Source organism: Rhinopithecus roxellana, chromosome 14 (assembly GCF_007565055.1).
Source record: "Rhinopithecus roxellana isolate Shanxi Qingling chromosome 14, ASM756505v1, whole genome shotgun sequence".
Taxonomy (NCBI): Eukaryota; Metazoa; Chordata; class Mammalia; order Primates; family Cercopithecidae; genus Rhinopithecus; species Rhinopithecus roxellana.
Window position 1 is genome coordinate 76,104,394 of NC_044562.1, and position 22,860 is coordinate 76,127,253.

General features: G+C 54.2%; 2 protein-coding genes and 1 long non-coding RNA gene across 4 annotated transcripts; 2 read left to right on the top strand and 1 right to left on the bottom strand.

Moving 5' to 3' along the window:
- Positions 1–4,494: 4,494 nt before the first annotated feature.
- On the top strand, positions 4,495–7,643 carry DLX2 (distal-less homeobox 2). The gene is made up of 3 exons (XM_010377590.2): positions 4,495–5,253; positions 5,746–5,930; positions 6,444–7,643. Exons 1-3 carry the CDS (start codon positions 4,854–4,856, stop codon positions 6,843–6,845), a joined length of 987 nt encoding a protein of 328 aa, XP_010375892.1. The 5' UTR covers positions 4,495–4,853; the 3' UTR covers positions 6,846–7,643.
- A 6,091-nt stretch (positions 7,644–13,734) lies between these two features.
- LOC115893234 lies at positions 13,735–19,027 on the top strand. The gene is made up of 3 exons (XR_004053214.1): positions 13,735–13,998; positions 17,216–17,440; positions 18,539–19,027. It is a non-coding gene; the product is annotated as an uncharacterized LOC115893234 (long non-coding RNA).
- On the bottom strand, positions 17,666–21,892 carry DLX1 (distal-less homeobox 1). Of its 2 annotated transcripts, XM_030916677.1 has the most exons (3): positions 21,382–21,892; positions 20,507–20,706; positions 17,671–19,348 (listed from the first exon to the last, which is right to left on the bottom strand). In XM_030916677.1, the coding sequence occupies exons 1-3, from the start codon at positions 21,692–21,694 to the stop codon at positions 19,094–19,096; spliced, it is 768 nt and encodes a 255-aa protein (XP_030772537.1). In that variant the 5' UTR covers positions 21,695–21,892; the 3' UTR covers positions 17,671–19,093. The 2 variants fall into 2 exon arrangements, with proteins under 2 accessions (XP_030772538.1, XP_030772537.1); XM_030916678.1 differs by lacking the exon at positions 20,507–20,706 and having other exon boundaries at positions 17,666–19,348; positions 21,382–21,865.
- Positions 21,893–22,860: the final 968 nt, after the last annotated feature.

Here is a 22,860-nt window from a genome sequence, read left to right on the forward strand (position 1 = left end):
GAGGACCCACCCATTCCCTGCACAGGCCGAGTCTTTGCCCCCCAAGAGTGATTCCATTGTGTGCTATCGCCAGGTCCATGCAGGAAAAGAAAAAATGTGACATCTCAGGACGCAGATCCCGAGTCAGGGGTCCCGTCTGCCTACCGGTCCCAGGGGCTGCGGAGAGCTGATGGCTCCCGGAGTCCCTTGAGGCTGTCCTTGGAGCCGCAGGGAAAATCATGCTGAGGAGACCAGCAATGCGAAAGGATCCGGCCAGAGCTGTCCCAAGAAGCTGCAATTAGCCAATGAAGTGAGAACAAAAGCACTGCGGTTTGGTCGCAAAGGCTGAGCTGGGAGGTTCTCATAACCAAATCCCCTCCCTCTTCCAACGTCCTTGAGTTTTAGGACAAACCCCAAAGGAATTCGAAAGCACAGGTTCCTAGAGCTACTACTTCGGGGGCGAAAACACAAAGGTACCGAAACTGGCATTGCCTCTTGGACCAGAGGCCTGGAAACCCGCGTCTCCGGGACCCTCGACGAGACTGTGAGGAGTAGGAGCAGCAGCGCGTGCGGCCCCCAACCCCCGGTGGGGGAAGAAGAGTGAAAATGGGCCTGGCCCCGCCACGCACTGAGGGCACCGGGGCGCCCAGCCCCGCTCCCTGCCGGCAGGAGGCATCCTCTCCCCAATAATACCCAACTGGGCTGGCTTTCTGTGCAGCGGAGGACACCCGATAGCCCTGCAGAGGCAAACCGCGGGGCTAGGCGAAGGCTGGAATCCTGCCCCAGGTTAGCAGTGGGGCAAGGGGCTGAGAGCAAAGCGCAGACCTGTCCTCTCCAGCTCGCCGTCTTATGGAGACCTGGAGCTGCTCAACTAAGGCTTACTACATAAATACCCTTGTGATTTGTGCTATGGCAACAGAGAAAGGCGGCTGCCTGGCAAGGAGGGAGGGGAACCCAACTCAAAAGAAGTCGTTTCCGTTCTCAAGCCTCAGTGTCCTTCTGTACAATGAGAATGATGATTCCATCCCTGCCTGGCGCAGGGGTTGGCGTTAGGCTCCTACGAGGGGAGACGCCGCAGCGCAGCGACAGCCTGAGACAAGCGTTCCAAAGCAGAAGAAAGTCTCAGCGATGGGATTGGAACACGCAAGGCCAGAGTAGAAACTTCACGCTCCCCTTATTTACCCCCACCATTTTCTAGGTTCCTGCGGAGCAAAAGAATGCTGAAATCAGAGAAATCCGAAAAACGGAGAAGGGGAAAGAAGGTGCCCTGGGGCAGAAGAGGTAGCTGACTGCCCTCAAGCACCAGTGTTCCCCCAAACTCGTTTTAAGCCTCCCCTTCTCTTTTTTTTTTGTTTTTTTTTTTGAGACAGAGTCTCGCTCTGTCGCCCAGGCTGGAGTGCAGTGGCCGGATCTCAGCTCACTGCAAGCTCTGCCTCCCGGGTTCAAGCGATTCTCCTGCCTCAGCCTCCCGAGTAGCTGGTACTACAGGCGCCTGCCACCTCGCCCGGCTAGTGTAGAGACGGGGTTTCACCGTGTTAGTCAGGATGGTCTCGATCTCCTGACCTCGTGATCCGCCCGTCTCGGCCTCCCAAAGTGCTGGGATTACAGGCTTGAGCCACCGCGCCCGGCCGTTAAGCCTCCCCTTCACTCAGATCACTAAGGAGATGGGCATCACTCTGACTGTAGACAAAACTGTCAATTCCCTTGCCACTGCTTCCCTGACTTTAGACCAAAGTAAGCAAACTGTTTGGACATTGTGATGAAGTAATCGGATAATTTGACTAAACCCAGATTTGTGTTCAAATTATCAGAACTCATACCTCAAGTCTCTACTTGATTCTCCAAATGCAGTCGTGGGTTCTCCCTCCCTCTCCCCCTCCCTCACACTCTCCCCGCTTGCTCATTGCCTCTGGTCTCTACTTTGCCCTCTCTTTCCCCCACGTACGCAATCCCTTGTTTTCCAGATAAAGTGGGACTCCAGTCATTTCCTTCCAGAAAGATACCATTTTCCAGATCTCGGCTGATATAGACTTTGGGCTGCTAATTAATGGAAGTTACTGAATAAATAAAATACAACAAATTTGCCACCATGAAAAAGCCTGGAGAACATGTTTAGGGTGGGAACAAAGAACAGAGAGAAAAAGATATGGTTGGATTTTTTTTTTTTTTTTTTTTTTTTTTTTTTTTTTTTTTTTTTTTTTTTTTAGATGGAGTCTCGCTCTGTCGCCCAGGCTGCAGTGCAAAGGCACGATCTCGGCTCACTGCAACCTCTGCCTCCCAGGCTCAAGCGATTCTCCTGCCACAGCCTCCCAAGAAGCTGGGATTACAGGCACCTACCAGCACGCCCGGCTAATTTTTGTATTTTTAATAGAGATGGGGTTTCATTATGTTCGCCAGGCTGGTCTCGAACTCCTGATCTCAGGTGATTTGCCCACCTCGGCCTCCCAAAATGCTGGGATTATAGGCGTGAGCCACCACGCCTGGCAGGAGGTTGGATTTTTAAAAATCTCTTTTTCAGGGAATTTTTTTCTATATTAGGTCAAAGCAGCCCCCACTGTAGTGACAGAAAGAAAGAGTTGGAATTTGAAGTCAAAACACCAAAAGGCGGGGGGATCACGAGGTCAGGAGTTCGAGACCAGCCTGATCAATATAGTGAAACCCTGTCTCTACTAAATATACGAAAATTAGCCCGGGGTGGTGGCGCGCGCCTGTAATCCCAGCTACTTAGGAGGCTGAGGCAGGAGAATCGCTTGAACCCAGGAGGTGGAGGTTGCAGTGAGCCAAGATCGCACCACTGCACTCCAGCCTGGGTGACAAAGTGAGACTCCGTCTCAAAAAAACAAAAACAAACGAACAAAAAAACACCAAAAGGCAATCATGTTTCAGTATCAAGAGGTTAGTTTTGCAGCTGAGGCCCATAAAGTAGGCAGCGAGCCGCATAGCAATGCAGGTGGGTGGGGGTGAGCTCCACCTCCAACCTTTTCTCATAAGCTGGCTCTTTCCATCTAGGGGCCTTCCTTAACCAAAAAAAAGCTGGGAACTAAATCCAGGTAGACTTGAAGGCGCATTACCTATCTCATTATTCCTCTGCGTGAATGCTGGAGTTTTAATTACACACTTGCTTTTTCTGGGGAAGAAGACCAAATATCATATTTTTGAAGGTATCAACTTGTTTTCTACCAGACAGTTGTTGTAACAAGTTCTTTCAGCGACATGTTAGGTCTTTAGGAAAGGGTGCTTCAGATGGTGCGCACTAGCACAATTTTGTGGCTTTTAATTACTATTTTGTTCTTTTGGGGGGTTTCAGAGGCTGGCGCCTGGGCGTGATTAGACCGTCTACCCCGCCCCCCGTAACCTCGCACGCTGCCCACCAGGTGGCGCCACAAAGCAAGAGCTGCCGCAGGAACTCCGGACTTAGGAGTCCAGCAAGTCGTGCCGTCCATCACCGTCGGGCCAAGATTTCCCACTACAAGATTACAGAGACAGAGGAAGTTACCATTTCCGACTTTTTAAAAAACAGGAGAATGAAAAGAAAAAATTGCAATGATAGAGTAGAACAGGGTCCCAAAATGCAAAACTGTAAAACAGGATTAAATTCAATAAACCAGATAAAACTTTTTATATTTGTTGTAAATTTACAGAGAAGTGATAAATCTAGTATCTACTTGATAAATCTATAATCTCACCTATTATCCTATTTCCTTTTTCGCAAGAGCATCGAATTTTCAAGGCCAACTGGTGAACCTTTTCACCCGAAGGAGGAAGTCCTCGGGATGGCTTTCAGGGTGTCATTTACTTATCAAACATATATAATTACTCAGAGCCTCGCGTGTCGGGAAAGTACCAGGGAAACTGGTTTCAAATATACTATTAGCAATAATACCTTTACGTTTATGTAGCTTCTCTTTCAAGCAACAAAGAAAACCCGTTTTAATATTATCTAATTAATTGTCCTAATATCCCTGCGGATTGGTTAGGAAGCGGGCATTACACGTGGTTTGTGGATAATTAAATCAATTGACTATGTCAAGTGCCCAGTGGCTAACAAGAGTAAGTGCCAGACACTTCGAGGAAAAGTGGAGATAGAGCTAGCTGGACTCTGGGCACCGACGTACTTTAATGTGTTTGAAAACTGACCTCGGACATGAATCACTGGAACTGGCACTTGCACACAGAATGGGATGGGGGACCCCACTTCTTCCTCTGAGGCAAAACGCCAGTCTGTCTCCACGCCTTCTGTCTTCCTGCTGCGGGCCACCCTGACTCCCCGCTACCTCGACCCCTTGCCTCGCTGCTCACATTCAGCGGCAGTCTGTTTGCACCCGGGGCCGCTGCAGCCGCAGCCGCAGCCGCAGCCGCAGCCGCAGCCACAGCGTCCACCGTGTGACGCCCGCCCCCTGGCCGGGCGTTCCCGGAGCTCCGCGGCCGTTTGCTTCTGATTGGCTGTTGCTAGGTGACGTCGCCAGCGCTCACGTGACGAGTGTTAAATGCCCACACTGCAGGAGCCCGCCTGGCAGACAATCGTAAAGCCGCTCAGGGCCGCTCACCTGCTCCCGCCTCCCGGATCCCCGACCTGGCCCAGCCACCCCTGCCCCCTTCACTGCCCGCCCCCCCGCCCGAGTTGGCGCTCGCGCTGGGCAAGGAGCCGAGTGGGCCCAGAGGCCGAAAGAGGATGCGACCAGCAGCTGTCCCGAGCAGCTCACAGTGATCGCCTCCCCGGAGGAGGAGGCGCCTAGACGGTTGACTGCTTTCTTGTTTCCCCCCAACCACCCCCGTAATTATATTGGCTGCTGGAGGGGACCGGGAGAGACGGAGGAGGCGCCTGGCCTCCCCCGCACGCCCGCCACCTCTGCTCTTTCCCGTCCCGGGCCAGGATGACTGGAGTCTTTGACAGTCTAGTGGCTGATATGCACTCGACCCAGATCGCCGCCTCCAGCACGTACCACCAGCACCAGCAGCCCCCGAGCGGCGGCGGCGCCGGCCCGGGTGGCAACAACAGCAGCAGCAGCAGCCTCCACAAGCCCCAGGAGTCGCCCACCCTTCCGGTGTCCACCGCCACCGACAGCAGCTACTACACCAACCAGCAGCACCCGGCGGGCGGCGGCGGCGGCGGAGGCTCGCCCTTCGCGCACATGGGTTCCTACCAGTACCAAGCCAGCGGTCTCAACAATGTCCCTTACTCCGCCAAGAGCAGCTACGACCTGGGCTACACCGCCGCCTACACCTCCTACGCTCCCTATGGAACCAGTTCGTCCCCAGCCAACAACGAGCCTGGTATGCATAACGCTGGAGTCAAGAGTGCCGAGTCGGTCTAGTTAATGGGATGGATGGGTAAACGTGTTTGGGGCGGGGGGCCGTCGAAAGCCCTGGATTTTCACGCTGCCTGCTCACCGCCCGCTTGTGCCCTTTACCCTCCCCAGCCTCCAATCTGCCGCAGGTCGCCCGTTACCTCCCTCTCTCCGTTGGTGGGACCTGGTGGCCTCAAGGGCCAAGTGGGCGTGCTCCGCCTGCCTCATAAGGGCATCTCCTTGCCACCTGCTTCTTTCTCTTGGGTGTGCACTTGTCTCCCCCTTCCCTGGAGGGTTCAGCTCCCGGGGTCGGTGGCGGCTCCGATTCGCAAGCTGCGAAGTTGCGCCTGCCCGTGGCGCCACAGTTCGGTGCACCCACCTCCTGGCTCAAGCCAAGTCCCCTCTCCGGGCCTTCTAGGAGCGCGGGAACTCCAGGACCCCTGGGGTGCGCGGTTCTCATGATTCCGTATCATTGCAGAGAAGGAGGATCTTGAGCCTGAAATCCGGATAGTGAACGGGAAGCCAAAGAAAGTTCGGAAACCCCGCACCATCTACTCCAGTTTCCAGCTGGCGGCTCTTCAGCGGCGTTTCCAAAAGACTCAATACCTGGCCTTGCCGGAGCGAGCCGAGCTGGCGGCATCTCTGGGCCTCACCCAGACTCAGGTGGGGCTCGCGCCCTGCGGGGGCGAGGAGAGCGCGGGCCTGAGATGGCTGGGAAGCAGGCGGGTTCAGGACAATGCTTTTAAAAGTTCATTTTAAGTACTTTTAAGGATTTCCAGGCCTACGCCTCGAGCGGCCCTAAGTAAGCTTCTAGGCCCAAAGCTGGAAACCCCCATGGGGCCGCCGCGTGGGAGGGAAGGAAAGGGACCGGGTGGACAGAAACCCCGTGCCTCTCGCTACTGATTAAGCGGGTGAAATAACTGGCCCTCCTCACCCTCCCGCTGTCACCGTCATCACAGTGCACGTACACCAGCAGCCCTGGCCTTTTGGCAAGTACCTCCCCAGGGAGCAGGAACCCGCAGAGTCTCAAAGGCCGCCGCGCGTGATCCGCTTCCAAGGCGCTAGCTGCCCACCTCTAGCCGGCGGTTTTTCTCTGCTTTTTTTTTTCTCCTCTTCGAACCCCTACTGCCCCAAGACTAGGTTCGTCCACTAATGTTCAGGTCTTTTTCCTCAAAGGTTAAAATCTGGTTCCAGAACCGCCGGTCCAAGTTCAAGAAGATGTGGAAAAGTGGTGAGATTCCCTCGGAGCAGCACCCTGGGGCCAGCGCTTCTCCACCTTGTGCTTCGCCGCCAATCTCGGCGCCCGCCTCCTGGGACTTCGCTGCGCCGCAGCGGATGGCGGGCGGCGGCGGTCCGGGCAGTGGCGGCAGCGGCGCCGGCAGCTCAGGCTCCAGCCCGAGCAGCGCGGCCTCGGCTTTTCTGGGCAACTACCCATGGTACCACCAGGCCTCGGGATCCGCCTCACACCTGCAGGCCACGGCGCCGCTGCTGCACCCCACTCAGACCCCGCAGCCGCATCACCACCACCACCATCACGGCGGCGGGGGCGCCCCGGTGAGCGCGGGGACGATTTTCTAACCCCAGGGAGAACTCGCCAGAGACTGAGAGCAGGGACCAGTGATCCTCAGTGCTTACCCCGAGCCGGGGTTCTCTCCTCCCGGCCCGCTGCCGCCACCCACCTCTCCTGGAGGCTGCGACCTGCAGTGGCCCGTCCCAGGTCCTGCTCCCACCCGGGGCCACCAAGCGGGCCTCTCTCTCGGGGGAACCGGACAGCAGCTTGGCGAAGGCCTCCCTAAAAGGCCGCGTTTCTGACCAGAGCCCTGGGTCTCGGCCGTTTGGAGCCCCGCTTCTGACTTGCCTTCCCCTCCCCTCCGGGTGAGCCTGTATGGCGCCTTCCTCGCCCCGGGCTGAGAGCTGGGTCTCGGGAGATGGACGCCTCCCAGGCGCGCGAGGCTTCCCGGGCGCTCTGAGGCTTCTTTCTCCTCGCCCGCTCCTGGGCTCAGCTCGGACGCTGCAGTTATTGACCTCCCGGTCCCGCCTGCCCGCCCTCCCCCACGTGGCCCCTTGACCCTTGGCCACTTTACTCCCTGCAGTTCCCAGCCCTCGGAGCCCCCATCCCTTCTCTTCCCCCATCGTGCTCCCCAAGGAGCGCTCCCTCAGCTCTCTCCTCATCCATCACCAGTGGAGTTTTTTTATTTTTATTTTTTTAAAAGTTTAGGTGCCTTTGCGGATGACCTCATTTTGATGTTGAAAAAAATGATTTTTTAATATGTGAACACTGCAAAAATGTGTTTAAATTATCTTTTTTAAAACCTATTCAGGATTATTAGCCTGGACTTGGACACAGAGTTTGTAAATAAAGGTGTCTGTGCAGATTTTCCCACTGATTTATTTGTATAAAAATACCCATCTTTTCAGACTTTTTTGTAAACCCCCAGTTGTGAAAACTGCAGTTTAGCAGTGACTTCGGCAACCCCTCCTTTTTATTTTTTCCTTTAAAAACGTTTCAGTTAAGCTACTGATTTGGATTTGTTTTATCGTATCCTAAAGTCTTTGTTGTTGAAATGAAAGGTATTTTGGGGTTATTTATTATGAAAACAACATGCTCTTAATGTTGATTTTACAATATGAAGAGATTATTTAAATAAATTATTGTTTTCACTGGATGTGTGCGCTTTTTTCTTGGTGCCAGGGTCCGGTCAGTCATGTGCTCAGAGCTCAAGCCGCTGCACAGGCCGGGAAGCCAGCCGACCGAGAGCTACGTTTACATCTTTCCAAGGCTGCGACACCGCGAGGTGTGGCAAGGAGAGGACAGGCACGCTGGGCGTGGGGCCGCACCGGGGGTTTCACGCCCCGCCCCCTCCCGAGTCCCAGCGAGGGGTTATCCAGCCGGCGGCGCGTCGACTCACTCAGCGCCGAGCCGCTTCAGCCTCCGCCTGCCCCGACCCTCCGGCGCTGGCGCCACCGCCCCCGCGCCCGACTGGATGGCCAGGGTAGGCATCTGAGCCGCCGCAGGGCACCTCCCATCAGGGACCTGAGCAACCTGAGGGTCGGACCCCTACTTTGAACCTTCCCCTCCGTTTGTCCCACGGCACTTCGGGACTGAACTGAGAGCTCTGTGAGTCACCCTCGTGAGGCATGGTTGGCTGCTCTGGAATGCAAGGTGACCCCAAAGGCACGGGGCTGTGCTCGCGCGCGCTAACACACAATCACACACTGAGCACACTGTCACAGGCCCATCTATACTAACACACACTTACCTATACTGATACACACTCTCACAGTCACACTCATGCTCAAATATTCTCAGGCGCACACAAAATGACACATACTCTAACACCGTCACATCACACTTATACTCCATCACACTTTTACACACAACACTGACACACGAACTCATGCACACTCGGATTCACACCTTTACACACTGATAGAGAAACTCACATATGCACACTCATGTATACAGTCACAGACATTTATATACACTGGTATGAGAGTGGCATCTTTCCACTTCATACTCTTGGAGGGGAAAATGTCCACACACCATTGGGCTCTGCTTTCTACCTTGGGCCCCACACAACCAGCTTCCAACTTTGGCGGTGACCCTACTTTCTGGCATTCCCTACAAAGACCCGGGGTTAATGAAGGCCTGAACTAAAAGTCCCTTTCCTGAAAGTGCTAGGGCCCACAGGTGAAAGCTTCCTGGCTTCAATCACTGACTGTGTGACCTTGGGGAACCCATTTTAATCATCCTGTGTTACAGTTTGCAGATCTGTAAGACATTAACAGCTATAGCTTGGAGTTGTGAGCATTTAATGAGGCAACAATGTAACAGTGCCTGGCACATGGTAACAACTAACTTTTATCTATTTAATATTTAGTATTACTGTTTTATCACAGTGCACCCAGAGAGGGGTATGAAACCCACAGTTACCCAGAGGCTTTCCAACTTCACTTTGTGTGGAAAAGCAGCATCCTGGAGCTGGGAGAGCCCCCTCCTACCTGGGGTTTGAACCTCAGCCATGCCCTCTGAAGGGACTCTCTGCTACTGCAGAGGGGCTGGATACCAGCCAGAGCCCCGCCTGCCAGGTCCAGGCTTCCTCTCCTCTAGGATGAGGCCATCTGTGTTGTGTGTCTTCAACTTATCTGCCAAAACCAGACACAGGGCGGAGGTGACTTTCTGGGCTCAGTGGCATCATCCTGAGGAGAATCATGACTTTTCTGGGCAGATTGCTTTTGGGCCTCCTCTGAGTCTGGTTTACAAAGGTGCGGTCCAGAGAGTTGCGGCTTTAGAAAAAGCAGGGAGGCTACACAATCCAGTGTCCCATTGCATTTTTTGCATTGTTTTCCCAGGCTAGGGAGGCCTGGGTTGAAGCCCACTGACCTGTGATCCTGGGTTTCCCTAAGCAACCGCTGCCTGGCAGACCCCCATCCCTGTCCACCACCCCTACCCCAGCTCCAAATTCTGTGGGTTTTTTTTTTTTTTTTTTTTTTTTTTTAGTGCCACTAACTGGTGCCAGCCTTCCTCCTCAGGCTAACTGTGCCCTCCCCTCCTTTGCGCGCACTCCCCTCCCTCCTCCCGAAACCAGCGGGGAGAGACGGGCAGTAAATTGGCTGGTGTCGAGGATCTGCAGCAGACAAGATGATTAAGAGGCCTACGCTGGAGCGCCCGGGGCAGGGAATGTCAGCCCAAGTTGGAATCACGCAACAGGCCTTGGCATGAGCCAAGCCTGGGAGCCGGGAGGGCGGACGCCTTCAGCTCCGGGGTGGGCTGAGGCCCCACAGACTCGCCGGAGTCACCTAACCCGGCACCCAGCGACGGAGGGGTCGGTCTGGGCCACGACGAGCCTTCCCCCAGGGAGCCTGCGAAGCCGAGAGCAGGAGGATGAAGGGGCCAGAGGAAGAGGGTGTTTCCGCAGACGAGGAGAGGGGCAAAGAGAAGGGTTGGCAAGGACGCGCCCAGGTCCCAGAAATGAGGGGGAGAAAAGGGGGAGGAGTGGGCGAGGGAGGAAACAAAGCCTGGCTCCTGGAGGCGGGGGCCGGCTCCAGCCCCGCCGGGGGCGACGCGCTGGCAAGCCTTTCTCACAGTCTCCCGGCCCGCCCGGAGACGCGGAGTCCTGTGATCAGCCTGCCGCCGCGCAGACACGCTCCCCCCGTGCTCTACTGAGCTCCCCAAAGCGCGAGTGAAAAATGGAAATGGGAAGCAGCGATCTCGGCTCTCTACACTGGGAAACTAGCAGTGCTCAGAACACACATAAATCTCCATTGTAATCTTCCAATTGCTCGCGTGAAATATCAGGCCAGAGACAGGATATGACAAGCGCTGGGAAGCAGGGGGAGGGAAGCCGAAGAGTGAGGGGTGCACGGCCCTCTCCGCTCCACCCTCTGGCAGGGCTCTCCCAACTCAGACAGAGCGCGGGCACTGAGCTCCAGGGCCAACTGCCTGCCGCCCAGGTGCTCCCGCGCCCCCCGCCCCTTCAGTCCCCTTCTCCCCCAACCCCCGTGCACGCTCTGCCCACAGCCACCTCGTCCCAGCGCGGTGCTTTGCTGGGCGCAGACCCCCCTCCGGTTGCGCCCAATTCCCTCCGCCGGCCCTGAGACTCCGGGATGGGAAGGGCAGAAAAGAGAGATAATGGATCCCAGGCCTCACCAGCCCTGCTGCAATGTGGGACCGTTTAGGAGGCTTCCCCTAGGTCTTCTTTCAGAATCACTTGTGAAAATTGTGATTATCCGCCCTGTGTAACGATCCCAGACTGATGAAGCGAATTTGGGAGAAATATCAGGTTTGGTGGAGGCAAAGAGAGCGGGGGAAGACTGGAACTTTGTTTACAAACAGTTCAGTGGTAGAAGACAAGGGGTAGAAGAGGCGGGTAGAAAGAGAAGCTCCAAAGTGGTCCCCTGCGCCCAAGAGAACAATGTCGGGGAGGAAGACGCCCTGTCCCCTCTCAAAAAGTCGTTCTTACGGACAGTAAAACTCGAGTGCAACTCCCCCACTCCTGGTGTCCCCTGCAGTTGCTCAAAAGTCACAAGCCCGCTTCTTTCCCTCCATGGAACAGCGACCACCAGTGGCTTTAACCTGTTTAGGGTCGAAGACTCCTTTGAGAATTAAGCTACAGATCCTCTCCTCCTCCAAAAATACAGACAGGTCCCTTCGCTTCGAATTCAACTTTGGGGTCCAGGAATCCTAGAAGCTGTAGGATGGGGCGCAATCCTGGGGACAGCGTTACTCCCAGCCTTGGAGCTAGGGCACTAGGTCCTGCGGGGACTGGAGGCCTCTAGCAGGATCCTAACACCCAAAGCAGCCCCAGGGAAGCCTTCCCCAGGCCGACCTTTCCCTTCCCTCCCCACCCGGGATCTGCTAGGCACGCCGCAGCCCCCCACACCACCCCCGCCCGCACACACGCCAGTGAAAGCGGATGCGGAGGCCCCACATCCCTCCGATCCCCCTTCCCCCGCGGGAGTTCCCCTCGCGGGGACGGTTTTGGCAGTGATTGCCACTTTACAAGATGTTACATTCCGCCCTGGGGCCTGGGGCCGGGCGGGGCTGGGAGACTGTGTTTCAGGAAAAGAAAGTGCAGGCAGGTCTTGGAGTAGCAGCTCGGCGCCTTCACGCCAAGAACGCAGACATCCTCCAGACAGACCTTTCTTCCCTCGGCCGCTCCGGCTCCGGCTTCCCCTACTAGTCCTCCGGGGCCAGAGCTCACAAGCTGCAGTGTCCCGGCAGTTTGCGGGCTGAGTGGCAGCGCTCCGAGAGAGGCCTTTTTGGGGAGGGTCCCCAGTCGCGTCGGGTCCCCGAAAGGGAGATGGGGGCCGAGGGTTGGGTGCCGAGTGGGAGAAGGTGCAGAACCGGCCCACGAGGCGGGCCGGGGGTGCTGGGCAGAGGATTACAACTTCGGGGCGAGAAGCGAGGGCGAAAGGATTGGACTTGAAGCGCGCTCCGGTGACCCCAGGGGGCAGACTGGGGCCCGCACGGAGCAAACGTGGTAGGCTGCCCAGGCTGCCGCTTCTCCGTCCCTATTGCGGTCCAGGAGTCTCGGACACCGGGGAAGTGAACTCATCGCTCCCAGAACAATGGGGACTTCTGGCCGGAGAACCCGACCGAGTCACGGCAACTCTGAGCTGTGGCCGCGCTCCAGTAGGCTTCTCCCGCCAGGCGCCTCCGCGCTCCCCGCCCCGGGGGCAGCTCCTGCCCCGCCCCCTCCCTCTGTGGATCTGGCCTCTGCTTCTTAAAGTCGCAGGGTGTCTCGGTTCCCGAGAGAAGCGCCGCCCAAGTGGGAAATGAATGTCTGGGAGGTGGGGGAACGCTATCTCCGGGCGGTAGAGACAAAAGAAGAGCCTAGGCGGTCGCGGGGCGGGCCAGTCCGACCCTCCGCTCCTACCTTCCACTTCCCACCTTCCCAAAACCGCCCTGGGCATCTCCCGAGATGCTCCCCGCCTGGCACCGACAGCACAGTCAGCCAGCTCCCCCATCATCCCGCCCCCCCCCCGCCCCCGGCCCCTGGGCCCGGCCTGCCCATCCCGGGGCCCGGCCCGGCTGCACTGTGGAGGGGTTTGCCAGAATCCGGGAAGGGGGCCGAAGGAAGAAGGAGGGGAAAACTGGAAAGAAAAAGAAAAGAGAAGGTGGCAGGCGGGGGGATCCGGTTTAGTCACTTTCTCAGTTGCTGCTTTTAGGGTGGGGAGCCCCTCGGGGCCTCCCGGGCATTCAACTGGGGAGAGCAGGTACGGGAAAGGGATTCTCTCCTCGGCACGTTCACGGGAGGACAGCGAAAATTTGCCTTGGGTGGCCAATTTCCTCATTCGCCCCTATTAAAAGAAAAAGCTCAAGAAATTCAATTAAAGCCACCCTGGCCAAGGCTCTATTTGAGGCATGAATGTCTCCCCTAAAGCTGCAGCAATCATGCGGCATTAGACACTTCCGGAATCCTATAGCCAACCTGAAAAATCCCAGACCCCCTTTTTCCCTAATTTTTGCTCTGATCTGTAATTTTATCCACATTTGCACTAGTTTGAGCATTCTGGCTCTCCCATCTGAAAGCCTGCAATTACTATATAATTCTTCGCAATTTCAGATGTCCTAATATGGACTGTAATTTTTGCGCAAGACAATTTCCTGCTATTTCAAGCATCAACATTGTCAAAGTTGTATGTACATAATAAATGGGAATATCAATGCATAGTTTTTAGCATAACATCTTGACTCCTCGATAATTATATCCGTTCGGAGCCTACGCAGAATTAGCCTGAATTGCATGGTAACTGCTGCTGCTTTAAAATTTTTAAAAATTACTCATAATTTTCCCAAAGATTACCAAGATCTCGAGTGCACAATGTCATCAGCGTAATGAAGAGTAAACATTTATGCTAATAATCTGCAATTTTTTTCATCAGCTATAAAGACAGAGGCTATATAGCCGAAAATTTCAGTCCTATTCTGCAAGCGCAGCGCTGCAAAAAGCCTGCGGCGCTCTGAGGCGCCTGGTCCTGGGGACCTCTTTCCACTCTTTACTCTCAAGATAGGAGGATGGGACTGGGGGATTCTTTTTGGTTTTCTGGTTTTGTTTTACTCTGGCTTGGTCGGTTTTGTATTTTTCTATTTTTCCTTTTTTTCCCCTTTTTTCTTTTTTGATTTTTCTTTCCTGTTATTCTCCCAGCCAAAAGCTACCTTCGACCCTTTTGATTTGATGTAGCAAAGAGTGTGTGTCCAGATTATCTGAAATTGACACTGAAGAAGGTAAGGGTGGAAACCGGTTTCATTTTTCAGAGGGTTGGAAGGCTGCGCTGCGCCCGCCGCCGTGGCTCCCGCTCCGGGAGTAGGAGGGTGGGGGAGTGATTATGTATGCACCAGCTAATTCTTCCATCAAAACTTCTTGTCAGCGATGTCAGGATTATTTTTTTCCTTTTTATAAAAACACTTGATGTTTCAGGAAGTGTTAATCCCCGAAGATTGAGGGATGAGGGAGGGGGTAGGAAAGCGGTGGGTGGGGGTGACATGCTTCTTGAGCCTGGGGAAGGCAATCTTTACAGCCGTTTGTCTGTCTACGCTGGAGCTGGAGGTTTGTTGTGGAGCTGGGGACCGGAGGAGGATTTCTTTGAGGCATGGGAGGGAAGGACCCTTGCCCTCTCTACTGCATTTGATGGAGGTTCCTATGGCCATGTGGGATGAAGAGCAGAAAAGTTTGCTTTTAGCCTATAATTTCAAAGGTGTTTAATCCAGGCGGTGGTATGATGAAAACCAGATAATTCTGAAATCAGTTTATAAAAGATACAGAAAGGAAGAGATGGATACCAGGATAAAGATTTAAAGCTAGGAAGCCTGGGTTGCTTGTTTGCTCCCAATTTTTCTTGATCTAGTATCTCATGTTCCACATCCAGCGCACAGACCTACCTTTCCTTGGGTAACAGAAATTGACAATTTCTTCAAAGTGAAAGATTCAGTTAGTTTCTACATCAGATGACTCTCTATGAATAAATTCACACTTCTGTGCATATAGGTGGGGGGAATCTTAAAACTTCTTGTGGCTCTAAAAACTGGTACAGAATCAAGAAGGCTGAAGAGCTATTATATCTAACCCAGCCCAGGTGCAGATTTCCGGAAGAAAGAAATAAAAATAAAACATAATGATCAGTGAGGAAAAGCTGTGAACTATAAATGTTTCCAGTTTTATATTTGTAAAATAGTGCCTCGATTTAGGATCTGAGTTCTCTCACAATTAGATTACCACTCACAAGGCTACCCAGCCCCTCCGGGCTCATGAAAGCCAAGAGCAGTGAGGAGGGGGCTGGGGCTGTTGCTTCTGTCCCTACCCCTACCCCTTTTTAGAGCTAGTGTGAGTGAGAGAAGATATTAAAGGGATATCTGTTGTTTGGCAATTTTGCTAAGTCTGTCTTCATTACTTTGCTGCTGTGCATTTTGCTAATTTGGAGGCCTGGCCATTGACAAGCTTGCTCCATACACCTGCAAGCAATTTGCCGGCTCCGGTACCGGAGAATTGCAGAGATGGCAGCTCGCACCTATTTGATTTTTTTTTTTCCTTTTCTCAATGCACAGCAAATTTGGCTTTCAGTGCGTTATCTCTTTTGTTAATGCAAAAAGATTCCCTGGGCGAAAAAATTGCTCATAATTACCAGAGAGATGGGGAAACTGCATTAGAATAAATAAACCTGAAATTACTGTAATTATGTTGTGTTTGATGGGCCCGGCTTGTAATCAAGAAGAGAATACAGTGAAATGATGCTGACCCTCTTGGGTTTGCAGCTGTACGCGCACTTTGGGGTCTTTTTTTTGCAGAAAAGAGTCATTTTGATAATCATTAAGCTGTGTGTAACCTATTTCAGAAGTGTTTTAAAATGAGGTTCACATTTTTTGAACAAGGGAAAAAAATCCCAAAATTGCATTTTGCCATTACAGACTCATACATAAGGAAAGGTTGTGTTTTCTAAGTGACAATTGTTAAGACATAATATTCGAAATCAGTATTTAATCATTATAATGAGGTATTGTTTAAATATAACCACCTTTAGATTATTCATAGTTTAATTAATATACTCATTATGAAAATCTTTGAATCAGATATTTGATGAACTACTTGTCAGTAACAAGGTAGCATTAATTAGGCCTATATTGAGATTAACATTTTTTAAAAGTACAACCGCTTATAATTATAATAGAGCCTAACTAAAGACCGTTTTCGTTGAGCTAAAACTAATAATTTCTCTATTTGAACTGTTAGCAAGAGATTATTAAATTAGTATAAGCTAATATCTCAAAGTATTACAATCCGCTTGACCAAATAGATTCCGCCTGTAACTTGAGGGGTTGGGCCCTAGCTGTTATCTAGGGGACCTGAGTCAGATGCGGGACAGAAATCTTCGCACTAGCAAAGTCACATCTCCCAGGGGAAATTGAACCTAGGAAGACCCCCTACCCCACGCCGGAGTTGGGAAATTGGTTCCTTCCTCAGCTTTGAGGCCCATCTGACTGCCCACATCCCTGTCTTCGAGGTCTGATTTCTCCCATTAGCGCTGGTGCTTCTAGGTGCTGCGGAGAAAAGTCCTAATCTCAGGCCTGGAAGGGGCTTGGAGGTCCTCAGCATCATCCCCCACCCCCTACTTTCCCTGCTTCCATCATACCGCCTTCCCCCACTCCCAGCAGCCCCGCCACTTCCTCCTCCCCTTCACAAAGGGCGTCGGAAGAGCCTGGCGCATCTGATCTTTCACCAGCACCAATTGAAAAATGGGTGCTTGTCACAACACAGATCACTGCCTTCCGGGCTCTGCTCCCCACCGTGCGCCTGAAATGGCCCCCCAAAGGTGGAGGGCCAGCTCCCGCGGGCAGGAGCGCTGGAAGGAGAGTGCGGGAGAAGCAGAAATAGCGTTTGACAGCCCGTTTGGGCCCGCAGCTCTCTGGGACTGCCTCGGCTCGGCTGCGGGATCTGGGGTTGGGGTTGAGTTTGGGCTGGGACGCAGGGCCACGACAAGGGAACCAATCTGGTTCTAGTCCCCTGGAGCCCGTGTTCCTTTGGAGGGAACTAATCTGAGCAAATGCTTCCCTAGAGGCGCTCCCATAAGGGTCTGGCCTTGGGACTTTCGGACTGGGATGAGGTGGGAGTGGTGTGCTTGACTTTGGTCAGATTTTGGGGTTCCAAAGAGTCAGCCACCCTTTCCTTACCACCTCCATTCCTGTGAGGTGCAGAGGAAGACCCCGAATCATTAGACAGGAACCTGCCTTTCTCACTGTGGAGCTCCCAGGGTGGCTCCCTGGGACTGTGCCCTGTCCCCTGGAGCGCACTGATTGATAGAGGGGCAGTCTGACAGACGTGTCTTTCCGGCCCCTGCCTGGCGTCTGGCTGCGTCTTTTCCGCGATGGAATCCAGCGCCTCCGGGCATGCAAAAGCCGGGAGGCCAGATCCGGAGAAAGACTAGAGGCAAAGCAGTGTCTCTGCTTCCAGGCCTCTCAGCCTCCCAACCTCCCGGCCTCCCAAGAGCTGGCTGGGTGTGGAAAAAACTGAAATCGTCCTGGCTGGCTGACTTTGAACTCTGACTTCATCTCCTCTCAGCTGGTCTTCAACATCCTTTTGGTTCCTGAGCGTCAGCTCTGCCCTGATGCACCTGTTCCTGAGCCCCCTTCCCGGGGAACCCTCGCCAGGGATTCTCTCCTTACCCCTCCAATTCAGGTAGGAATTACACACCTTGGGGGTCCAGGGAGCAAGGCAAAAAGAAAAGGTCCAATGGGGCACCCCACAGGCCTCTGACGATATCCTGGTGTTTCTGGAGTACAGGGTGCCCATTCTATCACCGATAAGTTGATAAGTCACTGACCCTGTATGAACTATCTCCAGAGGTGAGAACCTGGCCTGGCCCCCTGGCATACCCTCACACAGCACAAGAGAGAGCAGTTCTTTCAAGAAATCATAATTTTACTGTCTCAAAGAAACTTTATAACTTATTTACAAAGTTTTTTTTCCCCAAGATACAAAGCAATAAGTTAACATTCTCAATATAAAACTAAACTTTGACATAGAGAACACAAAACACAGTTGATTTCAATTGATCACATTTTCCAAATTTCACAAGTAAAATGTCAAGATTCTCATTTCACAAAGCATGGGGTTTTACAGCCACACACAACAGAACGCAAAAAGGCTAAGCTTGTGCAACATGTTTACAGAACAACAACAATAATAATAATAATAATAATAATAATAATAACAATAATATGTACAGTAATTAGAGCCTGGACTGAAGATTGTGCGTTCAGGGTAGTGACTGGCATTACTCTGTGGTTGAGCCTCTAGGGATTGTTGTAAAGCTGATTTTGTCTTATTGTAAAGCCCACTGGAATTAGGGTGCTTGTTCTCGCCTGTTTTCTCTCTACTCCCCATTTGTCCTCGCTCCCTCTTTCTACCCAAGGAGGAAATCAGTGTTTTCCATCTTGTGCAGGCGAAGCAACCAAGAGTTCCTCCCCAGATGAGAAAATCGTGTTGACTTCATTTATCTTTCTTTTCTTTTAAAAAGTATTTATTAAATAATGTCGGACATGTAAAAAATGCAAATCGTTCGGCTCCAAACTCTCCATACCAGAGAAGTACAAAAGTTACTGTATAAATTAAAAATCACCACGTCCTCCTTATTCGTTTCTCCCCTTGCGTTTAAAGTAAACAGTGCGTTTGAACAGTGAGTTCCTTGCGCCCAGCAGAACCTCGAATTGGTAAACAGCCTCAGGCGAAGTCCATTTCTCAATAAATAAAACCCCCTCCCTTCAATGCCCCCAGATTCCCACACCAGCTACACAGATGGTCAGGCAGTGTCCCAGGATCCGGAGATGGTCAGCCGGGCAGGACCCGGGTCTCTCAGACCTGGTGGCTTTTCGCAGCGGCCGCAGAATGAGGACAGCGGACGGATGAGGACCTTGACTTTATCAGGGCACAGAGCAAAAGGAGACAGGAGACTGACAGGACAGAAAAGAGCTTTTGCTTTTTCTACATTTTGTTTTTGTTTTGTTTTTTTCCTGATAGTCCCACAAAGCTGAAGGTCGGTGGGTCGGGTGAAGCGGGTTTATCTTGCTACTTGGCCTGTCTCAGGTGGCAGTGCCTTCCCTCCGAGGCCACTCTCTGCTGCTACTGCTCGGCCCAGGCCAGGGTTCAGGCCAGAGCGCGGGCGCCGGGAAGTTGCTGGGCCGGACCTCGCGGGGCTCTGAGGAGATGGAGCTCGTCCTGCCTCCACTGTTCCTTCTTCTTCCCTCTGGGTCCTTCTTTTCCGGACAGGGTGGATGGACCTGGAGGCGGGAGGGGCCTGGGCCGGGGAGACAAGGAGGCGGGCGGGCAACCTCACATAAGTTGGGGTTGCTGCATAGCTTCTTGGTGCGCTGAAGGGTACCACGATGTGTAGCTGGGGATATAGGAGCCCGCGTTTCCGCCTGAGCCCTTCCCGGATGAAGAGTTAGGGTTCCAGCCGGGCGGCACGGGTGGGGAGCCAGCAGACAGGGCCCGGCCGTTGGCCAACGCACTACCCTCTAGAGCCGCCCCACCCTGCTTCATCAGCTTCTTGAACTTGGATCGCTTGTTTTGGAACCAGATCTTGACCTGCAAGAGCGGACAACAACGTGACTCAGGCTGGGACCACTGAGCCTACCTAGGTCACAGGGAGGAAAAAAGGGACCGCAGAGCAGCAGAGAGAGGACCTCCCAACCCTGCGCCAGCTGGCAGCTCCCCGCCAGAGAAGCAGAGACAGCCCTCCTTTCTCCCTTCCCCCATAAGAGCCAAAGCCTCGAAGGCCTAACCGCCCGCCGCCGTCAGCCCATTGGGGCAGCTCTCAGAGAGCCAGGGAGGAGTTGTGGTGAGGGGTGAACTGGGATCCAGGCCTTATCCTGCCAGGGGCTCAGTCCGACCGTGGCTATCGCCTGCGGAAGATACAGCGCCTGCACAACACCAAGCCCGCAATTCCAATATCAACATCAATAAAAGAATCGAAAACCTAGGAAGGAGTGGAGGAAATTTATTTGCAAAGCGACCCAACTTTTCTATGCGACATCCTTTCTGCCCTTGAGTTGGGACGGACTAAGGAGGCCTCAAGGTTTTGTTGAACTTTTCTTTGGATTCAAAACCATTCTTTTCTTTGGATTCAAAACCTACGGTCTGTTTGCTTTCTCCAGCTCTGCTCCAAATCCCGTACCCGACGTTGAAAGCCCGCGCCCGCCGCCGTCAGAACCCTCACGGGCTCCCCGGAGTCTTAGAGAAAGCCGGGAAGGAAGGTCCCGTTTCTCCTCTAAGATCTGGGACTTGAGAGGTGAGAGGGCGGAGGAAAGGTTCTCCCCCCACCCCCAACCTGTGAGAAAGAGGAGGAGGGAGGCCGAGGCTTAGACCCAGGCCCCAAGTGATTAGTCACACAATTTAAAGGCAAGGGAGGGATTAAGCCCCGAGTCTATTGTTCCAGTTGTTTAGGCACGTGTGACCTCAGAGTTCCCAAACAAAACGTCTAGGGAAATCCTTCCTGCGCCCTAATCAGATTGTCGGGGGACAGAAGGCCGGGCTGCAGGCAGCTCGGGATACCGAGAGCAGCGACAGAGCTAGGGCAGAGGATGAGGGAGGAAGGAGACACGCTGAGAGCCAGGGGTGAACACAAACACACACACACACAGTGACACCCCGACCGTGAGGCACAGCGAACAAGAAATGAAGACCCGGGCGCAGGCCGGCCGCGGAAAGCCTGCGTGGCGGAACGGAGCGGCAGCGGCGAGGTACCTGAGTCTGTGTGAGTCCCAAAGAGGCCGCGAGCTCCGCCCTCTCCGGCAGAGCTAGGTACTGAGTTTGCTGGAACCTCCGGTTCAAAGCCTGCAACTGCAAACTGGAATAAATCGTCCTGGGTTTACGGATCTTTTTTCCCTTGCCATTGAAGCGCACTTCACCGCCTTCCACCACCGTGCTCTTCTCCGAGTCCGCCCCTGGAGGGACAGCAGAAGCAGGGCCCGTTGTTAATACGAGGGGCCGCCTTTAGTGCGAACAGCCAAGAGCCAGTGGCTACCGAAGGGTGGCGGAGGCAGGACCAGGGAGAGAACGTTCAAGAAACTCTGAAAGCCAGGGAAGGGTCCCCCAAAATCCGAGGGCCTGTCCCGGGCCGCTGCAGGCGGGATAGAGCCGTTCCCAGAAGCGCAGCCCCTGCCTTTGCAGGGAAAGTTTGCTATTTTTGCAGGCGGTAGTTGAGGTTTAATTACCCTTAATTGCATACATTGTTTATAGCACTACGCAATAAATAATTACCGAGACTAATACGTGCACATGTGGGTTTCTGTTTTCCAGCGGGGCATTGTGTGCTCTGCACACCGAGCCGCCCAGAGGCCCAGCCAGTGCCAGGAGACGCTCTGGGATTTATCCTTTGCTGGATAGTTGCAAATTGAGTGAATTTTTAAAAAAATTTATTTGCTGTGACAAGGATCTATAGATTGATATTCGAAACCTCCACTGCTCCCGCGCCCTCCCCACCCCCACTCCACCTCGCTCTCCTCTCTTCTCTTTCTCTCTCCTCTCTTCTCTCTCTCCCTCTCCTCTTCTTCCCCGCTCCTTCTTTCCCTCTCTCCCTTGTACCTCCTCCTCTCCCTCTCCCTGGCAAGCGCACGTACCTGGGTCCTCCAGGCGGCTCTGGGCGAGGCTGGCGCTGCCCGGGTAGGACTGCACCGAACTGATGTAGGGGCTGGAAGCGTGGCTGCTGACCGAGTTGACGTAGGGGTAGCCCAGCGGTCGGGAGAAGGACGAGGCTGAGCTGTAGGCGCCGTCGGGCTGCGAATGGCCCGCCGAGTGTAAACAGTGCATGGAGTAGTGCCCGTGGGACATGGGAGAAGGAGACATTTGCTGGTTGGGCGGCCCAAACTCCATAAACACCGCCTTGCCCGACACGGGGCTGTTGAGACTTTCTGGCATGGTGGTCATGGTCATCTCTTCTCGCGGGGTCTGGGTGTGGGACTTTCTCTCCTCTGCTTCCCTTTTGGGGGTCTCTATGTTTCTCAGGACAGGAAGGAACCCAATTTAAGCAGAACAGGGGTTTTCACTTTCCATTCATAAGAAAATGGAGTTTGTCTCTTTGAAAAGTCTAAGCATGATGCTGCTGAGCTCCCCAAACTCGGTTCAAAGCTTTGACTCAGCCAAGGTCATAAATATTCATGAGCTGGCGGAGCTGATTGGTCCGCTGTCTTGCATAATCACTGGGGATTGGTCTGAGGCGCTCGGGCTCCGCTGGACTAGAGCGGGCGAGGCGGCCCGGCCTCGGGAGAGACGCATCCACACTTCCCTGCCGGGGCTGCTCTGCAACAGAGCGCGCCGGGCAGGAAGCACAATGGGCTGCGGCGTCTGCGCCGGGACCGCTGCGGCCCGCGGCTCAGCGGCCTCCCGCCTCCCTCGCGCGCCTTCCTCCCCGGGAACCAACCAGCGGCTCGGCGCCTCCGCCCCCTGCCACTGTCCCCACCCTTCAGCGGTCCCTAACGCCGGACACCCTGTACCGCTTCTCGTCGCTGCCACTCAGTCCGGCGCAGAGCTAGGGCTGCTCGGGAGGAGCCTGACCTCTGCCTCTGGAGCGCGGAGTCGTGCACTGGGGGGCGCCCGAGGCGGCCAACAGACAGAGGTCCTCCCAAGAGCCTTGTGCCTAGCGCGGCGCCCATTCGGCCGCGCCTCCCCGGCCCGGGTACGCTCTGCCACATCCCTGGAGTCGGGGCTTAGGGGCCCTCCCTGCGAACTCACTCACTCGGCCGCTGCGCCGCCGCCGCCGTCGCTCCCTGGGGCCCGCTCGCATTGCTCCAGGCCCAGCTGGCCACTCCAGCTCGAGGCTGCACGGTCTGATTAAAGCAGTGCGCGTGGAGAGCCAGGAACCCGCGCTTCTCCTCCCAAGAAAGGCGACTGCGCCGCCCCCTCCCCCAACACACACATCCTCTTTCCCTCCCAGCCTTCCTCCTCCTCCCCCTCCCTTCTCCACTCCCTTGCGCGGAGAGCCCAGGGCTCACTCGCCCCGAGAGCGCGGCTCAGCGTGGAGCCCAGGGGGCCTAGGGGCTCAGATCTGCTGAAGCCGCGGACGCCAGGTGGTCGTTTTCCGGCCTCCTGAGGTCTAGCGA

Excerpts from the sequence above, each read along its gene's own strand:
- DLX2 (XM_010377590.2), top strand. The coding sequence starts at position 4,854 with ATGACTGGAGTCTTTGACAGTCTAGTGGCTGATATGCACTCGACCCAG. Across the intron at positions 5,254-5,745 it reads CCCAGCCAACAACGAGCCTG|AGAAGGAGGATCTTGAGCCT; the intron begins GTATGCATAACG and ends GTATCATTGCAG. Across the intron at positions 5,931-6,443 it reads TGGGCCTCACCCAGACTCAG|GTTAAAATCTGGTTCCAGAA; the intron begins GTGGGGCTCGCG and ends TTTTCCTCAAAG.
- DLX1 (XM_030916677.1), bottom strand. The coding sequence starts at position 21,694 with ATGACCATGACCACCATGCCAGAAAGTCTCAACAGCCCCGTGTCGGGC. Across the intron at positions 20,707-21,381 it reads GAGCCGCCTGGAGGACCCAG|GGGCGGACTCGGAGAAGAGC; the intron begins GTACGTGCGCTT and ends CTGTCCCTCCAG. Across the intron at positions 19,349-20,506 it reads TGGGACTCACACAGACTCAG|GTCAAGATCTGGTTCCAAAA; the intron begins GTACCTCGCCGC and ends CCGCTCTTGCAG.